The sequence below is a fragment of the Ctenopharyngodon idella genome, chromosome 19 (assembly GCF_019924925.1).
Source record: "Ctenopharyngodon idella isolate HZGC_01 chromosome 19, HZGC01, whole genome shotgun sequence".
NCBI lineage: Eukaryota > Metazoa > Chordata > Actinopteri > Cypriniformes > Xenocyprididae > Ctenopharyngodon > Ctenopharyngodon idella.
Window position 1 is genome coordinate 32,161,204 of NC_067238.1, and position 18,698 is coordinate 32,179,901.

General features: G+C 40.1%; 1 protein-coding gene and 1 long non-coding RNA gene across 4 annotated transcripts in view; one reads left to right on the forward strand and one right to left on the reverse strand.

Annotated features, from left to right (window-relative positions):
• Positions 1-18,698, forward strand: part of LOC127500934 (exostosin-1c) — a 54,848-nt gene that overhangs the window by 9,619 nt on the left and 26,531 nt on the right. For all 3 annotated transcript variants that reach the window (XM_051872557.1, XM_051872558.1, XM_051872556.1), the window contains exon 2: positions 201-1,378. In XM_051872557.1, the coding sequence (XP_051728517.1) occupies positions 441-1,378 (938 nt within the window). In that variant the 5' untranslated portion in view covers positions 201-440. The remainder of the gene's footprint in view (positions 1-200; positions 1,379-18,698) is intronic.
• LOC127500939 (uncharacterized) overlaps positions 1-18,698 on the reverse strand; it is a 44,712-nt gene that overhangs the window by 7,861 nt on the left and 18,153 nt on the right. The gene's annotated exons all lie outside the window — the stretch shown is intronic.

An 18,698-nucleotide genomic window follows, 5' to 3' on the forward strand; every position in this document is an offset into this window, starting at 1 on the left:
GTCATAACCACTGCTTTTTAAAAAATGTACTATTTGCGACATGCCTGAAATATGGCCTTTCATACTTTTTAACGCTCTGCCATCCATGATGCATTGCTCACTCACAAATGTGAATCTGTTTGAGGATGGCATAAGAGGCAGTGCGGATATAAATGAACAGAAGGCTGTGTGCTGAAGTGTGCTCTTATTTTCTCTGCTAGGGAAACGCAGAGGGGATTTACTGAGCCATGCAGAGAGAAGGGCTACCAAGAGAGAAGAAACTTCCACTTCTGTCGCATGGGCTTGCCGTGCTGTGAACGGAGAACGAAGAGGCTTGAACGAGCGCATGGACAAGTGGACATCGGGGCTATGCTGGAGCTTCGGCCCCTGTTGTCCACCCCGTCTCCGCCCTGCTGAAGCTCCCGGCGCGGCCCCGGAGCACAGAGGGTGAGAGAGACCTCATGCAGGCACGCAAGAAGTACGTGCTTCTGGGCCTGTGCACATGCTGCTGGCTGCTGCTCTTTTACTGGGGCGGCTTGCAGGAACGGCTCCTGGGTCTCATCACCTACAGGAGGGGGGAGGTGGCGCGGCCCTGGCCCGACTGGTTAGATCGGGCCCTGCTCCCGGGCTTTGCCGACCAGGCCGAGCTACAAAATGACGGAGGACCGGGCGACTCGCCCAGGCAGCGGAGGCAGGCGTGGGCCGGAATCTACAAGGACAGTCGCTGCAGGATGGAAACTTGCTTCGACTTCGCCCGATGTCAAGCTCCGAGCGGCTTTCGGGTCTACATCTATCCGCCGGAGAAGGCCGAACGGGTGTCGGAGAGCTATCGGAAGATCCTCACCTCGGTGGCGGAGTCGCGGTATTACACGTCGGACCCTCGAGAGGCATGTCTATTCGTGTTGGGCATCGACACGCTGGACAGGGACCAGCTGTCGACGCAGTTCGTGCCCAACGTGGACGAGCGGATTCGAGGCTACCCTCTGTGGAACGACGGGCGGAACCACGTCATCTTCAACCTTTATTCCGGAACCTGGCCCAACTACACCGAGGACTTGGGCTTTAACGTGGGCCAGGCCATCCTGGCCAAAGCCAGCCTGAACACGGAACACTTCCGACCGGGCTTTGACGTCTCAATCCCTTTGTTCTCTAAAGAACACCCTCAGAAGGGCGGCGAGAGGGGCTGGTTAGTTCGCAACACCGTCCCTCCGAGGCGGAAATACTTGTTGATGTTTAAAGGTAAACGTTATTTGACAGGCATCGGCTCGGACACTCGCAATGCTTTGCATCACATCCACAACGGCAAGGATATCGTCTCCCTTACGACGTGTCGCCACGGCAAGGACTGGGAGAAGCACAAGGACGCGCGGTGCGACCATGATAACCAGGAGTATGAGAGGTAAGTCATGTGAATGAGTTTCTGTACCTGTAGCATGATGAGATCAGTTTCAGTGACTCAGTGGAGTTTGTCAGTGACACCCCGGGCTCTGAACTCAGGTTCCTGCGTGTTAAATACAAGAAGCCGCTATCGGTTACCGCGGGGTGTGGGTTACTTATGTAACACACGGAAAAGTGTCAAGAGTGAATAACGCTGAAAATGTATCAAGTGTTCTCTCGAGGATGACATCATACATGTGTTTAAAGAGACTTTGACTTGCTGTGACTGTTAGTTTTCAACATTTCTCATTCATGAAACATGAGCGGAATGAATGCGCTTTCGCTAAGCCCCGCCCACCTTGGTTACTGTTGCTAACTCAGACTTTACAGAACATGAAATATGAATGAGGATTTCCATGATTGTCAGTAAAATGTGCTCATGAAGTGGTAAAATATTGGATATTATTTCCTACATGGACTGGAATGAAGTATGACATTGAAAAAGTCTCAAGATTTATTTGAAGAAAGAATTAATGCTTGTTTCCTCTCTAGGTACTGTTTGTTATTGTCGTTTTATCATATTTAAATGCTAAATCATGCTAACAACATGTTAATTCATGCTAGCGATGTGCTTAGTCATGTTAGTAATGTGCTAAAACATTCTAGCAACAGGTTAAATCATGCTAGCAAAATGCTTAATCATGTTAGCATTGTGCTAAATAATGTTAGCAATGTGTTAATTCATGCTAGCAACGTGTTAAAATATGCTAACAAAATGCTAAATCATGCTGGCAATGCGGTAAGTAATGCTAACAATGTTAAGTCATGCTAGCAATGTGTTAAGTCATGCTAGTAATGTACTAAAACATGTTAGCAATGTGCTAAGTCATGTTAGCAGTGTGCTAAAACATGCTAGCAACATGCTAAATCATGGTAGCAACATGTTAATTCATGCTAACAATTTGTTAAATCATGCAAACAATGTGCTAATTCTTGCTAGCAAAGTGTTAAAACATGCTAGCAACACGATAAATCATGCTAACAAAATGCTAAGCAATGCTAACAATGTGCTAAGTCATGCTAGTAATGTACTAAAACATGTTAGCCAACATGATAAATCATGAGAGCAGTGTTGTCATACTAGCAATGTGCTAAGTCATGTTAGCAATGTGCTAAGCCATGTTAGCAATGTGCTAAAACATGCTAGCATATGCTAAATCATGCTAGCAAACATGCTAATTAATGCTAGCAGTGTTAAAAAATGCTAGCAACATGCTAAATCATGCTAACATGTTAAATCATGCTAGCAACGTGTTAAGTCATGCTAGTAATATGCTAAAACATTCTAGCAACTTGCTAAATCATGCTAGCAATGTGCTAAATCATGGTAACAATGTGTTAAGTCATACAAGCAATGTGCTAAGTCATGTTAGTAATGTACTAAAACATGGTAGCAACATGCTAAATCATGCTAACAAAGTGTTACAAATGCTAGCAATGTTCTCAATTTACACTGAAATTTGTTCTGCTCGTGTTTAATGAGCGAGGCAGATTGAGTTTATATGATTGGAGTCATGTGACACAAAAAGCTTCAACTTTAATTATTCTTTAGAGGACTGTAAATAAAACATTTATTTACAAAATAAATGTATTTACATTTAGTTGGCGTGTACAGCTGTTCTGTGAGTCAAACCACAGAGCTTCAAGCATTTTTTGTACATTTCCGAATTGTTTTGTAACGCACACATGACCCAATGGAATTAAACAGATTTTGGATGGAGAGATAGAAGAAATATGTGAAGGGAAGGGAGGAGAACTAATACAGGGCCACAAAACGTCCTCAGAGAACGTGTATCAAATCCACCGTGGGTATTAAAGGATCTTAATGGTCTCGAGCAGTTGAACGGTGCTTTGGGCTTGTTTGCTCTTGGTTTGTGGTGGCGAGAGAGTTCCACTCAGCGCTGGATGAATGTGTTCATTTATTCCACTCGATAGGTTCAGGGTCTCCAACGTAGGAACAAACTTGCCATACTTGTTAGCAGTACAGGTGTTAGGTGGTCCGTGGTCCATGTGAGGAAGTCAAACATTCATGAAATACTTTATTTCTTCTGGAATGAACATGGCGGTTTGCATCGTGGAGGTCTAAGCGGGAAAAGTGTGTTTCATGCACTGGCAGGGAGGATTGGAGCGTGAACAAAAACTTATAATGGCAGTTTGAGAGTATCATGATTTTAGCAAGAAAATTCAACCCCAAAATCGTGTCTATTTTTGTTTTGATAATTTAGTAACTTTAATAAGTTTTTATAATAAATATTTATATTTATTTTTATTTATTTTACATTTAATATTTTTTTCTTATAATTTCTGTTTATTCATTTTATAAATAAAAGCACATTATTTATGTATTTATTTATTTTACACATTATTTTAAATGGATAAACGTGAACAAAACACTGTGAAATCGCTTCAACATTTATGTGATATTTGTATCTGTAATATATAAAATGACCACATGAACCATGTTTGATATTGTAAAATAGCCATAATATACTGAGTTGCACTCCTGAGATCAGTTGAATACTATATTATAGTAATTTACATATTTGATCGAAAATACCTTAATTTTGAGAAATATTTATTCTATGTGAATATATAGTAAAGTGTAATTTATTCCTGTGATCAAAGCTGAATTTTCAGCATCATTACTCCAGTCTTCAGTGTCACATGATCCTTCAGAAATCATTCTGATATGATGATTTGCTGCTAAAAAAAATTATCAAATATCTTTATATCTTTTGTGACATTATAAATATACTGTTGACACATAACTCTTGACAGGTAGTGTATATATATATATATATATATATATATAATGTTTGACACATTTCCGTCCAACTCTTTGCGGAGTTTCGAGGCGGTTGGACACAGAATGTCAGCGGCTCAGAGAATTGGGTCTGTCTCTTATTTCACTGCTATGGTACCATTAGGAAGCTAAGGTGCCAAACTCAGAAATAGCACTTAGGAGGTTCTCTCAGGTTAATGATCACCAGCATCTGCTACTTCCACAGATTAACCTGAAGGCACACAGAGCATCCTACTGAACTCCGGCCCGGGGCGGAGAGATAGGGATGAAACCAGGAATGAGAGAGGGGAACTTGCTGCAACCAAATGGCCTACATTCATTCACTTTTCAGGGCTCTTTAAAAAAAAAAAAAAAAAAAAAAAGGGGGGGGGGGGGGGGGGGGGGGACTTGCATTGTACTGGGAATGTAAATGAGAAGGAGTGAGAGAGCTTGTGGGAAGAAAAATAGGGCAAGCTGTTTCGGGACAGTTTTGGGACACACACAGACGGAGGATTATACTGCAATACTGATTATACTCTCTTCAATACCACTGTAGACTTCTGGGAAGGCATTAGAATGCAGTTGTGTGTGTGTGTGTGTGTGTGTGTGTAATAGTAAAATGCGGTACCTTTCTTGACAGCTAACAAGGTCTCCATGACTACACTCCTACCATGTGCGAGACATTTGAACAGAAGAGGTCATTATTCTCAATTCTCAAGGAGAAAAGAAGAATAATGCGCTGCCTTTTCACATCTACTACTGGAAAACTCTCTCTACTGGCGTATTCTTAGGGAATTATCACCTTCGAAGTGAATGTAAATGAAAACAACTGCGCTTAATGAACTTAATAAGGACCTTAACGACGGCCTCTCCGCTCCGTGACCTTGTGTGTGCGTATTTGCGTACAATCTTTGGCAGGGCGCAATAAGAAACGCTACACCCCACTGTAATTAGGGGGATGTGAAATTGTACCCCTAGAGGGAGTGTGGTTTGTGTGGCTCGTGCACAAACTAGGTTTATTTAGAACGAATAAAGAGAGACGGAGAGGGCCGTCCATCTTCTTCTCTCGTCTTTTGTACGCTTTCTTTTTTTTTCCCCAAGTTCCTCTCATTTTCTCTCACCGGGATTCTTCCCCTCCACTCCCCCTTCTCTTACCTCACCGCTCACCAATCCCTTGACCCTCTTTCCCCATCTATCCAGGCCAAGTCTTTTACATACACACACACACACACACACACACACACATTTGCTTATTGGTGCACAGAGCGAAACATGCTAATTTGCTCTTCATGCATGGACACTTTTTTCAGTCAAGCATGCACCTCCGACACAAAGACAACACATGCTCACTCATCAGTGCACTAAACATGTTCACTCCTCTTCATAACCAGGATAAAGACATGAGGGGTTAAAGGCCATGACCTACATTTCCCAGGATTCAGTATAGGCTAATCTCAAACCTGATATATAAATGAATGGTAAATTATAGACTTCATATATATATATATATATATATATATATATATTACAAATTTATTATATATATATATACAAATTTATTATATATATATATTAATATATTTTAATTATTTTAACATAAATGTATATATATTATTAAAATAATAAATGTATGTTATATTTTCCTGTTCTTTATTTTAAATCTTTATTTTACAAATACATTATATATATATATATATATATATATTTATATATATATATATATGAGCAAAGGCGGCTGTGAAAATAAATCTGCATTGTTTATCCTTTTGATCTTTCATTCAAAAAATTCACAAAATTCATCGAAGTAGAACAATTGAAAGTGGGGGGAAACTCACATTATGAAATAAATGTTTTCTCCAATACATGTTGGCCACAATTATTGGCATCCCTAGAAATTCTTATGAGTAAAATATCTCTGAAGTATATTCCCATTCATATTTACATTTTTTTAGCACACCAGGGTGATCATGAACATGAAATTTTCCAGCCATGACTTCCTGTTCCACAGGAGTACAAATATGTGTAAACACAAAGGCCAAATTCCCTTAATCATTCATCACAATGAGAAAAACCAAAGAATATAGCTCTGATGTGCAGCAAAAGATTGTTGAGCTTCACAAAATAGAAAATGGCTGTAAGTAAAAAGCTAACACACTGAAAATCCCCATTTCCACCATCAATAATTAAGAAGTTCCAATCAACTAAAGATGTTACAAATCTGCCTGGAAGAGGACGTGTGTCTAAATCGCCCTAATGTGTGGTGAGGATGAACGTTTGACAAAGACTCTCCAAGGATCACAGCTGGAGAATTGCAGAGATTAGTTGAGTCTTGAGTCTCAGAAAGCCTAAAAAAAAATGATCAAACAGCACCTACATCACCACAAGTTGTTCGGGAGGGTTTCAAGAAAAATCCTCTGCTCTCATCCAAAAACAAACGTCAGCATATTCACTTGTCAGACACGACTGGAACTTCAAAAGGGACCGGCTTCTATGGTCAGAATAAAGTAAAAAAAAAAAAAAGAGCTTTTTGGCAGCAAACCCACCAGATGGGTTTGGTGCACACATGGATAAAAAGTACCCCATGCCCACGATTAAATATACTGCTGGATCTTTAATGTTGTGGGCCTATTTTTCTGCTGGAGATCCTGGACATCTTGTTCAGATACATGGTATCATGGTTTCTATCAAATACTAACAGATAAAAAAACAAAACCTGACCGCTTTTGCTCAAAATCTTATAATGGGCCATGATTGGATCTTCCACAGGACAATGATCCAAAACAACCATCAAAACCAACACAAAAATGTGTCACTGAGCACAAAATGAAGCTTCTGCCATGGCCATCCCAGTCCCCTGACCTGAACCCTAAAGAAAATGAGTTGAGTGAACTGAAGAGAAGAAGCACCAACATGGATCTGGGAATCTGAAGGATCTGGAGAGATGCATGAAGGAATGGTCTCTGATCTCTTGTCAGGCGTTCTCCAAACTCATCAGGCATTATAGGTGAAGACTCAGAGCTGTTATCTTGGGAAAAGGACGTCGCAATAATTGGGTGGCAATAATTGTGGCCAACGTGAACTAGAGAAAAACATTTATTTCATAATGAGCTTTTTCCCCTATTTTCAATTGTTTTACTTCAATGATAAGATAGAATTTTGTGAATTTTTTCTAACGAAAGATCAAAAGGATAAACAATGCAGATTTATTTTCATAGCCTTTGCTCATATTTACTAAGGGTGCCAATAATTGTGGAGGGCACTGTATTATAATATATATATATATATATATATATATATATATATATATAATAATTATTATTATTATTTATTTATTATATTTTATATTTATTAGAATTTATATATATTTTATATTTGTATTATATTTTTATATAATAAATATATTATATATATATATATTATATATTTATATATTAATATATAATCATTTTAATGCTATTTCCTTTTTTAAAATCTTTATTTTACTTTTTCCTACCAGTGAACCATTGCTGCCCTGGAATAATAAGTATATATATATCTTTTTTTTTTTTCCAACTTGTACATTTTATCAGTACACCCATGACCCTGGTGTTGAGCTACAGGAACATCTCTACTTAATGTCGCCCACGCATTTTGGTATCTCACAAAATGTACTGCAGTCTGTTTCAGGCATAGTTGCTGGTTCATGCTGTATTGTGTTGTGCTGTTAAACTAGGACGTTGAGAGCTGTCAAACACAAATCACATTCTGCACCCGATAGGCAGCTCTAGACATGCACATATCAACAATCGAACTGTCAAACTGACTCTATCGATGCTCCTGGTGAGCAGGCTGTCAGCATTCTCCAAAGGATACTATTATATAATATATTTTATTTTTAAAACCTGGAGAAATGTATAGTTTAGAAGCGGTTGAAATGTCGCATTCAACAACAGACTCGTTCATTAGACCAGATTCCCGAAAGACTCATTACCACCATGAGCCACATCAGTCACATATATAAAATTGTATATTGTATATAAAGGAATTCAATTTTCCAGCATTTAAGGGGCAAAAATAGAATATTATTTATGTGCCTTTTGAAAAAAATCATTCAACCAATCAGCTTCCACTTGTAAAACTTTTTCCCTCAAGGGCAAACGCTTTCCATGTTAAATGGTGTGTATGTCAGAATAGCAGCTCGTAATTTAGGGCTCTAATCGGTGCTTTATCTCGCTTCGCAGAGGAGGATTGAGAGAATCCATCCGTATCACGTCTGTTATTGTCTGTCTCTGCTGGAGCTGAAAGCTTTTGAGGAGCCGAAAACTCCAGGAGACTGATGTAAAGACATCCTGCATCCTCTTACCATGTCTATTATTTAAAGCATGAAGTGCCCTGATGTCCTGTGGTTTACTTCTGATTGTACAAATATACACCAAATGCATGTTTCTACAATCACACTGAACATAAACAGACTAGCTTTGAGTGTCCAGATGATGTAGTGGAATGAAGCTTCCATTGATTTTTCAGGGATAAATAGAGACTGTTTGAAGGCTTCTTTAGAATGGGAAAATAATCATTTTGCTTACCAAGAAAATGCATGTGACCTTCAAAATGTTTATATAGAATTTTATTGACATAATTACCTCTGTCAGGTAATATCATATAGGAATGACCAATATTTTGATTGTAGAACGGTTCGTTCTAAGTGTAACAGACGTAGGCCGGTAAGAGCTGTGCGTGTAGAGACTGCGGTCTTTAGCCTCCTTGTTAGAGTGCCCGACTTCCATGCCGGCGTTCAAGTCCCGCTTAGAGTGGGCGGTCCTCAAACAGGAGGGGTTACATTGGTGCCATGACCCGGATGGAGTGAGGTTAAGGGGAGTGAGTGTAACAGACGTAGGCCGGTAAGAGCTGTGCGTGTAGAGACTGCGGTCTTTAGCCTCCTTGTTAGAGCGCCCGACTCCCATGCTGGCAGACACAGGTTCGAGTCCCGCTTAGAGCGGGCGGTTCGAACAGGAGGGGTTACATTGGTGCCGTGACCCAGATGGGAGTGAGGTTTAGGGGGGTGAGTGTAACGGACGTAGGCCTGTAAGAGCTGTGCGTGCGAACCTCACTCCCCTGATCTCAAGAGGTGCTCTAGTGACTGCGGTATTTAGCCTTCTTGTTAGAGCGCCTGAATCCCATGCCGGCGGACCCAGGTTCCAGTCCCGCTTAGAGCGGCTGGTTCGAACAGGAGGGGTTACATTGGTGCCGTGACCCAGATGGGAGTGAGGTTCAGGGGGGTGAGTGTAACGGACGTAGGACTGTAAGAGCTGTGGCATGTAGAAACTGCGGTCTTTAGCCTCCTTGTTAGAGCGCCCGACTCCCATGCTGGCGGACACAGGTTCAAGTCCCACTTAGGACGGGTGGTTCGAACAGGAGGGGTTATATTGGTGCCGTGACCCAGATGAGAGTGAGGTTTAGGGGGGGTGAGTGTAACGGACGTAGGCCGGTAAGAGCTGTGCGTGCAAACCTCACTCCCCTGATCTCAAGAGGTGCTCTAGTGACTGCGGTATTTAGCCTTCTTGTTAGAGCGCCTGAATCCCATGCCGGCGGACCCAGGTTCGAGTCCCGCTTGGAGCGGGTGGTTCGAACAGGAGGGGTTACATTGGTGCCGTGACCCAGATGGGAGTGAGGTTCAGGGGGGTGAGTGTAACGGACGTAGGCCTGTAAGAGCTGTGCATGTAGAAACTGCGGTCTTTAGCCTCTTTGTTAGAGCACCTGACTCCAATGCGGCGGACCTGGGTTTGAGTCCTGCTTAGAGTGGGCCGTTCGAACAGGAGGTGTTACATTGGTGCTGTAACCCGGATGGGAGTGCAGTTAAGGGGGGTGAGTGTAACGGACGTAGGCCTGTAAGAGCTGTGCATGTAGAAACTGCGGTCTTTAGCCTCCTTGTTAGAGCGCCCGACTCCCATGCTGGCGGACACAGGTTCAAGTCCCACTTAGGACGGGCGGGTTCGAACAGGAGGGGTTATATTGGTGCCGTGACCCAGATGAGAGTGAGGTTTAGGGGGGTGAGTGTAACGGACGTAGGCCGGTAAGAGCTGTGCGTGCAAACCTCACTCCCCTGATCTCAAGAGGTGCTCTAGCGACTGACGCTAGTGACTGCGGTCTTTAGCCTTCTTGTTAGAGCGCCTGAATCCCATGCCGGCGGACCAGGGTTCGAGTCCCGCTTAGAGCGGGTGGTTCGAACAGGAGGGTTTACATTTGTGCCGTGACCCGGATGGGAGTGAGGTTTAGGGGGGTGAGTGTAACGGATGTAGGCTGGTAAGAGCTGTGCGTGTAGAGACTGCGGTCTTCAGCCTCCTTGTTAGAGTGCCCGACTCCCATGCCGGCGGACCCGGGTTTGAGTCCCGATTACAGCGGGTGGTTCGAACAGGAGGGGTTACATAAGATTCACTCTCCCTAAACCCCTCCTTTGCCCTTCTTTTCTCTGCTCTGATTGGACAGATGGCCCAGTCTGTTGTGATTGGTCGGAAACCAAATGCTCATTAGCATATCTGAATTTCAGCTCTTCCTAGGCACTTGATATACAGTTATACGAACAGTAACGATGGTGTTGGTTTTACCGTATCAATCTCATCAAAGTGGATTTGCTTTGGCAGCAGAATACAGCGTCTTCTCGACATGAACAACACGAACCAAACTCTTCCAGTCTCAGATACAACTACAGTGTTTGAGGGTGGGGCAAAGCAGACACTGTTCGCAGGCAGCCAATAGGGCTGACATTATGCAAATTAGTTACAAACCTACATAGGTTCAGCAGGAAATGAGACTGGAATTACTGACAACTCATTTCAGGCAGTTCAGAATTGCTTCTTTCTTTTGGGAGACAATAACTCCATTTATCTTTAAAACTTTGCAGACCTTTTACATTCACAAACAGCTTTATTACACAAGAAAGATCATATTTAAAAAAAACAACAACATCTAATTCATATGGAAATAGCTAAAATTGACCTAGTGGAATCCTGACTAAGCATAAGTAAACTTTTTTCAATATGTGTTCAATGGATATTTCATGTATGCATTGTAAATGCTTTTAACGAATGGAATCCATGACCTTTTGACTACTTAGATGAATATCTGTTAAATAAGATTGTTTACATTCATTATTTTATGTGGAAATTGCAAAATGAGCTCCACACTGACCTTTAGCGTGATTCCTCAATTAGGTGCACTTGTTGCAGCAAAGATCATATGAAGGGTATGGACACAGCTGGTCATTTGCAGAAGGTCAAGCACACCTAAGCCCAGGCCAGCAGTGATGTTAGACCCAGCCAGAGCCATGCTTGCTATATCTGAACACAGGAGCTTCTGGCTAGATAAACTGTCAGGCTCAGAGTGTTAAACACAGGCGCCGTGACGTGCCCTAGATAAGCCTGTCAGCCAGGCAAATGAGGAACGTATTCAGCTTTATGAATTAATCATTTGAGAATTGGTTGAACTTTTACTTGACAAAGGCCTCAGTGGCAGCGTTCCCTCTCCGCTCACCTGTCGCGGTTAGATAGTGCCGCTATCACAACAGCTTAATGATGAAGTATCTCTGCGAGGTCTAGACGCCAAGTGTGCGCTGTATCCATGGAAACAGTGGTCTAAACCCATATATACCAGATTCAAAGCCTGCATTTATGAATAATCCTGGGGAATGGAACGGATTACTTCCTTTTAAGTACCACATAGAAATTCCAACATCAGCCTACCTGTAAAACTAACTATGATTCGAATATGAAAATGTGTATGTATAACTATCCATTAGTAGATCTGCACAGAATCTCCTTTTTGTTTATACATTTTCTGGTTGTGTGGGGAATTCTGTAGAAAGGAATCAAAATAAATAAAATAAAATAAAATACAAATTTATTAAAAGTATCTGAGAGCGCTACACTCTTTTTATTAAAGTTTAAAGTTTTTGCAAATATTCCAAAACAGAATAAAATTAAATTAAATTAAATTAAATCAAAAAAAAAAAAAAAAAAAAATATATATATATATATATATATATATATATATATATTAAAAGGAGCTGAGAGCGCTACACTCTTTTTATTAAAGTTGAAAGTTTTTGCAAATATTCCAAAAAGGAATAAAAATAAAATAAAATAAAATAAAATAAAATAAAAATTAATTATAAGGAGTAAGGAGCTGAGAGTGCTACAATCTTTTTATTAAAGTTGAACGTTTTTGCAAATATTCCAAAACGGAATAAAATAAAATAAAATAAAATAATAATAAAAAAAATTAAAAGGAGCTGAGAGCGCTATGCTCTTTTTATTAAAGTTGAAAGTTTTTGCAAATATTCCAAAATAATATTATTTTTTCAATAATATTAATAACAATTATAATTAATATTATCTTTATTTATTTATTTAATAATTTATAATTGTAGTTTAATACACTATTATTTGTAGTAGTACTAGTAGTAGTAGTAACAATAATAATAATTCTGTGGAAATGTATTTAACTACAAGATGATTATAATGAAGAATATTTAATGTTGATATTTCTACAAATATTGTCAACTATCAGTTGTTAATGATGGAAAATCAGGTTTGCCATTTTAAGAGCGCCCCCTACTGACATAACATAACAAAACATTGATAACATTTTGATAAAGATAACATTTTACAGGTGAGAAATAGTCTAAAATTCAGCTCATAATTTATTGTCCAGTTCTATTTATCAATGATTTAACATCAATAAGTGGTACATGTTGTTTATGCATGTTGTCCAGTTTAAACACCATGACTTCAGTAGGCTAATCTGGTCTACTCTTATTTACAGCCGGTTTAGGATTATTCAGTATTATGCGTGGATGAATGCTGAAGTACTGCATGTCATTTAGTTTGAACAAGCAGGCGTCTTTGTGTTGTAACTCTCTGGTTCACGGCCCATTCCAAACACATAATTCCCTCTCCCGCTGCATGCTGTTGTTTGCCTAATTTCCATAAACGTTGATCCCCGGCAATCTCTATTGTCTCCCCCTTGTTTTCTCTTCTCATAACCAAGCCCTCATTGTTCACTGCCTGCCGGTCTCTGCTCTCCCTGTAACTGACCGGCCGGCATTCTGTACCGATCGGACATGCATCCTGTACATGTGGATGTTTTGATATTTTGGGAGCACCACTACACGCCCTGTCTTTTCTCAGTGTGTCCCCGCATAGCCCAGTGAGCATGCTGTCCTCTCCGTCCCCAGCTGTCTCTATCCCATCATCCCCCTGCGGCTACATTGGCGGCAGTGCCCGGCACACGCCTACAGTTGGGAATGCAGAAACCAGAGCCTCTCTCTCTCTCTCTTCAACCCCTGCTCTCGTTCACCATCTCACATTCTCATGTTCTGGGTATGGATAAGAGCTGACCCGTGCTCACAGGCTTCCACACCCTGTTCCAAGACCTACTAGCCTCTCTGCCGGCTGCTTACATGAGAATCTCCTTCTGAAGAGCATCAACTGAAATGGAACCTTATGAGAGACTGATTTGGAACGTTCATATGCAACAGCGTCACACCACAGACATAACACTCTATCTATCTATCTATCTATCTATCTATCTATCTATCTATCGTTCTATCTATCTATCGTTCTATCGTTCTATCTATCGTTCTATCTATCATTCTGTTGTTCTGCCCAACCATCCATGCATCCATCCATTGACCTATCGTTCTATCTAACGTTTTTCATTCTATCTATCTATCTATCTATCTATCTATCTATCTATCTATCTATCTATCTATCTATCTATCTATCGTTCTATCTATCGTTCTGTCCATCCATCCATCCATCCATCCATCGACCTTTCGTTCTAACTATTTATTGTTTTTCATTTTATTTATTTATCTATCTATCTATCTATCTATCTATCTATCTATCTATCGTTCTGTCCATCCATCCATCCATCCATCGACCTTTCGTTCTATCTATCTATTGTTTTTCATTTTATCTATCTATCTATCTATCTATCTATCTATCATTCTATTGTTCTGTCCATCCATCCATCCATCCATCCATCGACCTATCTATCTATCTATCTATCTATCTGTCGTTCTGTCTGTCCATCCATCCATTGTTCTATCTATCTATCTATCTATCTATCTATCTATCTATTGTTCTATCGTTCTATCGTTCTGTCCGTCCATCCTTCCATCATCCATCCATCCATTGTTCTATCTATCTATCTATCTATCTATCTATCTATCTATCGTTCTGTCATTCTATTGTTCTGTCCATCCATCCATCCTCCATCCATCTATCGAACTATCATTCTATCTATTGTTTTTCATTTTATTGTTCTGTCCATCCATCCATCCATCCATCCATCATTCTTTGTCCATCTATCTATCTATCTATCTATCTATAATTCTATTGTTCTGTCCATCCATCCATCCATCCATCCATCCATCCATCCATCGTTCCATCTTTTGTTCTTTCTGTCCATAAGCCCTAACAAAGAAATAAAATGAACAAATAAAAAAGCAACTTTTTTCAATATTATTTGGTATTGAATGAAATAGATGTTTCTTTATAATCAACGTTTGTTTTGCCTCATCCGCTCTCTTGCATTTATCAGTGTGTCGTGAAGCATTCTGGAACAACCTTCTGGAACAACCTTCTGGAACAGCGTCAGGACAAAATTGCACCTGCGAGGTTTTACATCGCCTCCTGACGGAGCACAGTGGTTTTGGAACACAGTGGAACAGATCAATTCTCTCTACTTACGCAGAAGTTCAACGCTAGTTTGTTTATTTTCATAGTCTCTCTTTCTTTCTCTCCACCCTCTCACAATAACTCTGATCACCTCAACCTGCGTCACACTTCTGCATTTCCTGTCTCCTATTGTTTCAATATCTCTGACTGAGTCTCATTCTGCGCAAAAACCTCTCTCTCTCTCTCTCTCTCTCTCTCTCTCTCGGCAGTAATGTGATCAGGTGCAGTGAGTGAGTTGTCTCCACTCCAGTAACTGCATTAAGCACCTCTCTTCTGTAGCATCTGCCCCCATTGTCCGTATCACTGCTTGCAAGGCCAGGGTCACAAAGGCCAAAGCTGTTCCTGGAACACTCACACACACACACACACACACACACACACACACATGCACACACACTCCATCACAGGTTTGTAATGGAGGCCTGGCACCCTCTCTCTCTCTCTCTCTCTCTCTCTACCGTCAGTACATGCAATCTATATTCATTTATCTCCAGCACAGTGGCCCTGAGGACGCCAGTGAATCTATAGATCAGATAACCCTGCGAGCCGCATACACACACACACACACACACACACACACACACACACACTGCTCCCTGTGAGAGAATCTGGGCACCAGCTGAAGTACAAATTCTCTTGATTAGCCAATGTAATGTTCTGATTATCAGACAATGTTAAGATTAGTGCTGCGTGGAGATAAACAAGTCATTCTACCAAATGGGCCTTTTCCAGTTTGATGAGCTGATTTTTAAAATACGTTTTTAAGTATGTAAAATGTTGGTAATTTATTAGATAAATAATGTGTTTACATATTGTATTGTGCATTTTAATATATAGGCTATTTAATATATGTTGGCATATCATTTTGCATTTGGAAAGATAACAGGATATTCCAAAATATTTTATATTTAATAACAAAATATTTAATTAATAAATAAATAATATTATAATGATGCCGAAAAATTCAGCTTTGCATCACAGGAATAAATTACATTTTACAATATATTCACATAGAAAACAGTTATATTTAATGATAATAATATTTCACAATATTACTTTATTTTTTATCAAAGTAATGCAGCCTTGGTGAGCAGAAGAGACTTCTTTAGTGAGCAATAAAAAATCTTGCTGACCCCAAACTTTTGAACGGTTGTGTGAGAGCAATCATAGAGTATACTGAGGAAAACCCCATTTTAGACACGCCCCCAGAGTGGCTCTCTAGTATTTTTGGGCAGCGTTCAGTGTGTTTATTCCACTCCAGTGGATTACTGTGTTCTTCGTCAACCTGAAACTTCCTCTCTAGCTCCTTATAATGAGGTGCCAACCCTGAAGTTTCCACTGCCGTGGCCAGTAACTGCACATGTGCGTTGATTCACTCACACATGCACCTTTAATAAGCATCTATTTTGAAGTTTGGTATTTCTACATAATTCTTCTCATTCAAGTGTCCTACCCTGTGCACGGTAGCTAGTGACCCTTGAAAAAAACCAGGTTCCCTTTACACTTCAAATCAACTTCTCACTATTCCAAACAAGCTCTCAGACTCATAAACAAGCCCTGCTGTGGGTCATTTTTCACAGAAGTGCCTCGCTGCTTTTTTGCTCCGCTGCCCTCCTTCTTGGAATAATTGAAGGCTGTTGAAGTGGAGTGTGCAACTCTTGGTTTATCTCGGCTAATGCACAAACTGATGCCCGCGTCAGTCTGCTTTCCATTAATTGGAAAGTCTCCTTAACAAGGCAGCCTGGCACACAGCGGAAGAGCATGAATGATGTGTGTAATGGCGCATCGCGCGCACACACGCACGGAAAACACTGAGGAAGAGAGTCGCTCCGGTAGCGGCGGTGATTGACAGTGCCAAGCTGTGAATGTCTGGCTCCCTGCCAGTTGTTTCTCATTTATGAGCTCAGTCGCCCTCCTGCCCGTCTGTTCGCCTTTACTAGATTCACTTCCATCAGAAACCCAACCAAAATAAGTTCCAAGAATGTTATAAAAATATTATTTCTGAATGTTCTCTTAATTGATTTAAAAATGTCTTTTCTTGGTTAAACGGGAGCATTCCATCAAACATTATGGGAACGTTACTTTTGAATGTTCTCTAAAAGTTCTGAAACAAGCAGTGACATTTAAAAAAACGTTAGATGAACATCCAACTAAACGTTTCAGGTAAAAACATTCCATGAACGATAAATAATGTTTTGTGCTAACGTTTTGAGAACATTATTAAAGACCAGGTAACTTTGAACAAACGTTCTATTAACGTTACTTGAAGAATCAATCAATCAATCAATCTATCTATCTATCTATCTATCTATCTATCGTTTATTCTATCATTGTATCGTTCTATCTATCATTCATTCTATCGTTTGTTCTATCTATCTATCGTTCTATCATTCTACCTATCTATCATTCTATCGTTCTATCATTTTACTGTTCCATCCATCCATCCATCCATCCATCTCTCTATCATTCTATCATTCTATTGTTCTGTCCATCCATCATTCTCTTCATTCTATCTATTGTTCTTTCTGTCAATAAGCCCTTACAAACAAAATAAAATTAACAAATAAAAAAAAATCGCTTTTATAACATTTTTTTTCAATATTATTTGGTATTGAATTGAATAGATGCTTATTTATAATCAGCGTTTGTCTCGCGATGTTACTTTGAGAGAACCTTGCAACAACGTTGTGTCTAAAGTTCTGAGAACGTTCTCTGTTAACAGGGAAGAAAGTGAAGTTTCCTTCACTCCAGAATGTTCCAACAGGCTCATTCATACAGTAATGCATTGATTCGTGAGGTGCCTTAGTGCTCCTGTTTGAGCGTAATTGCTTTTAGAAGACGTATCGGAAGCCAAAGTGGCGTCAGCGCGAGTCAAACTGTCTGTTGACCGAAAAGCTGAACTAAATAACTGTCTCTGCTCTTAAATATAGTATGATTATAGCAATGTTTTCATGCTGTGATTCACATCCAACAGTCCGGACTCCCTGCGGTGGAAACCCAGGGTCACATTCTGGACCGAGAGTCTGGGTGGATTATTTCGAGATGTACATGCATGAATAGTTCAGTGCCGTCCAGGGGAACGGCCATCTGATGGCTGAATATATCAACCCTGAATTTTCCATTAGAATAGAACACAACTAGGCTTTTGCAGTGGGCAAAAACAAGAGCTGTGTTTACAGCCTGAATGATGGGTGACATTTCCAAATGCTACATGCAAATAGACTCGCCGCTGACCTTATCATACTCTGCTTTTGGACCGTTCGCCCAATGCCCGGCCGAACTCTTTCTAATTGACTCCAGGACCGCCACGGCAAATCAATCACAAATCAAGGTTATTGATTGGCTGTCAGCACTGTGCGCGCTGATTGGCTCCAATAAGAGAGATGCCAGATTCTGAGCATCACATTTGGACACTATGATCCTGATAGCTTTTTGGGTAAAAATCTCCCTTTAAAATACACTGTTTATACTGCAAAACATTTCAGCATAGAATTCTAATTAAAAAATAAAAATAAAAATATAAAAATAGTCTAAGAACATTTTGCTGACATTCCCATTAAGTTCTGAAAACATTATTGCTGAATGTTCTCTAAACATTCAAAACATCCACGCTGTAAAAAAAAAAAAAAAAGCATTTTCATGATTTGTTATCACAATCAACTTAGATTATTAATGTGGTTCAGATAACATAATATTTTTAGTTTCTGTTGATTAAACCAATCACCTTCATTGTATCAACTCATATTTTTAATTTCAATGAACTCAAAATTTTAAGACAACCA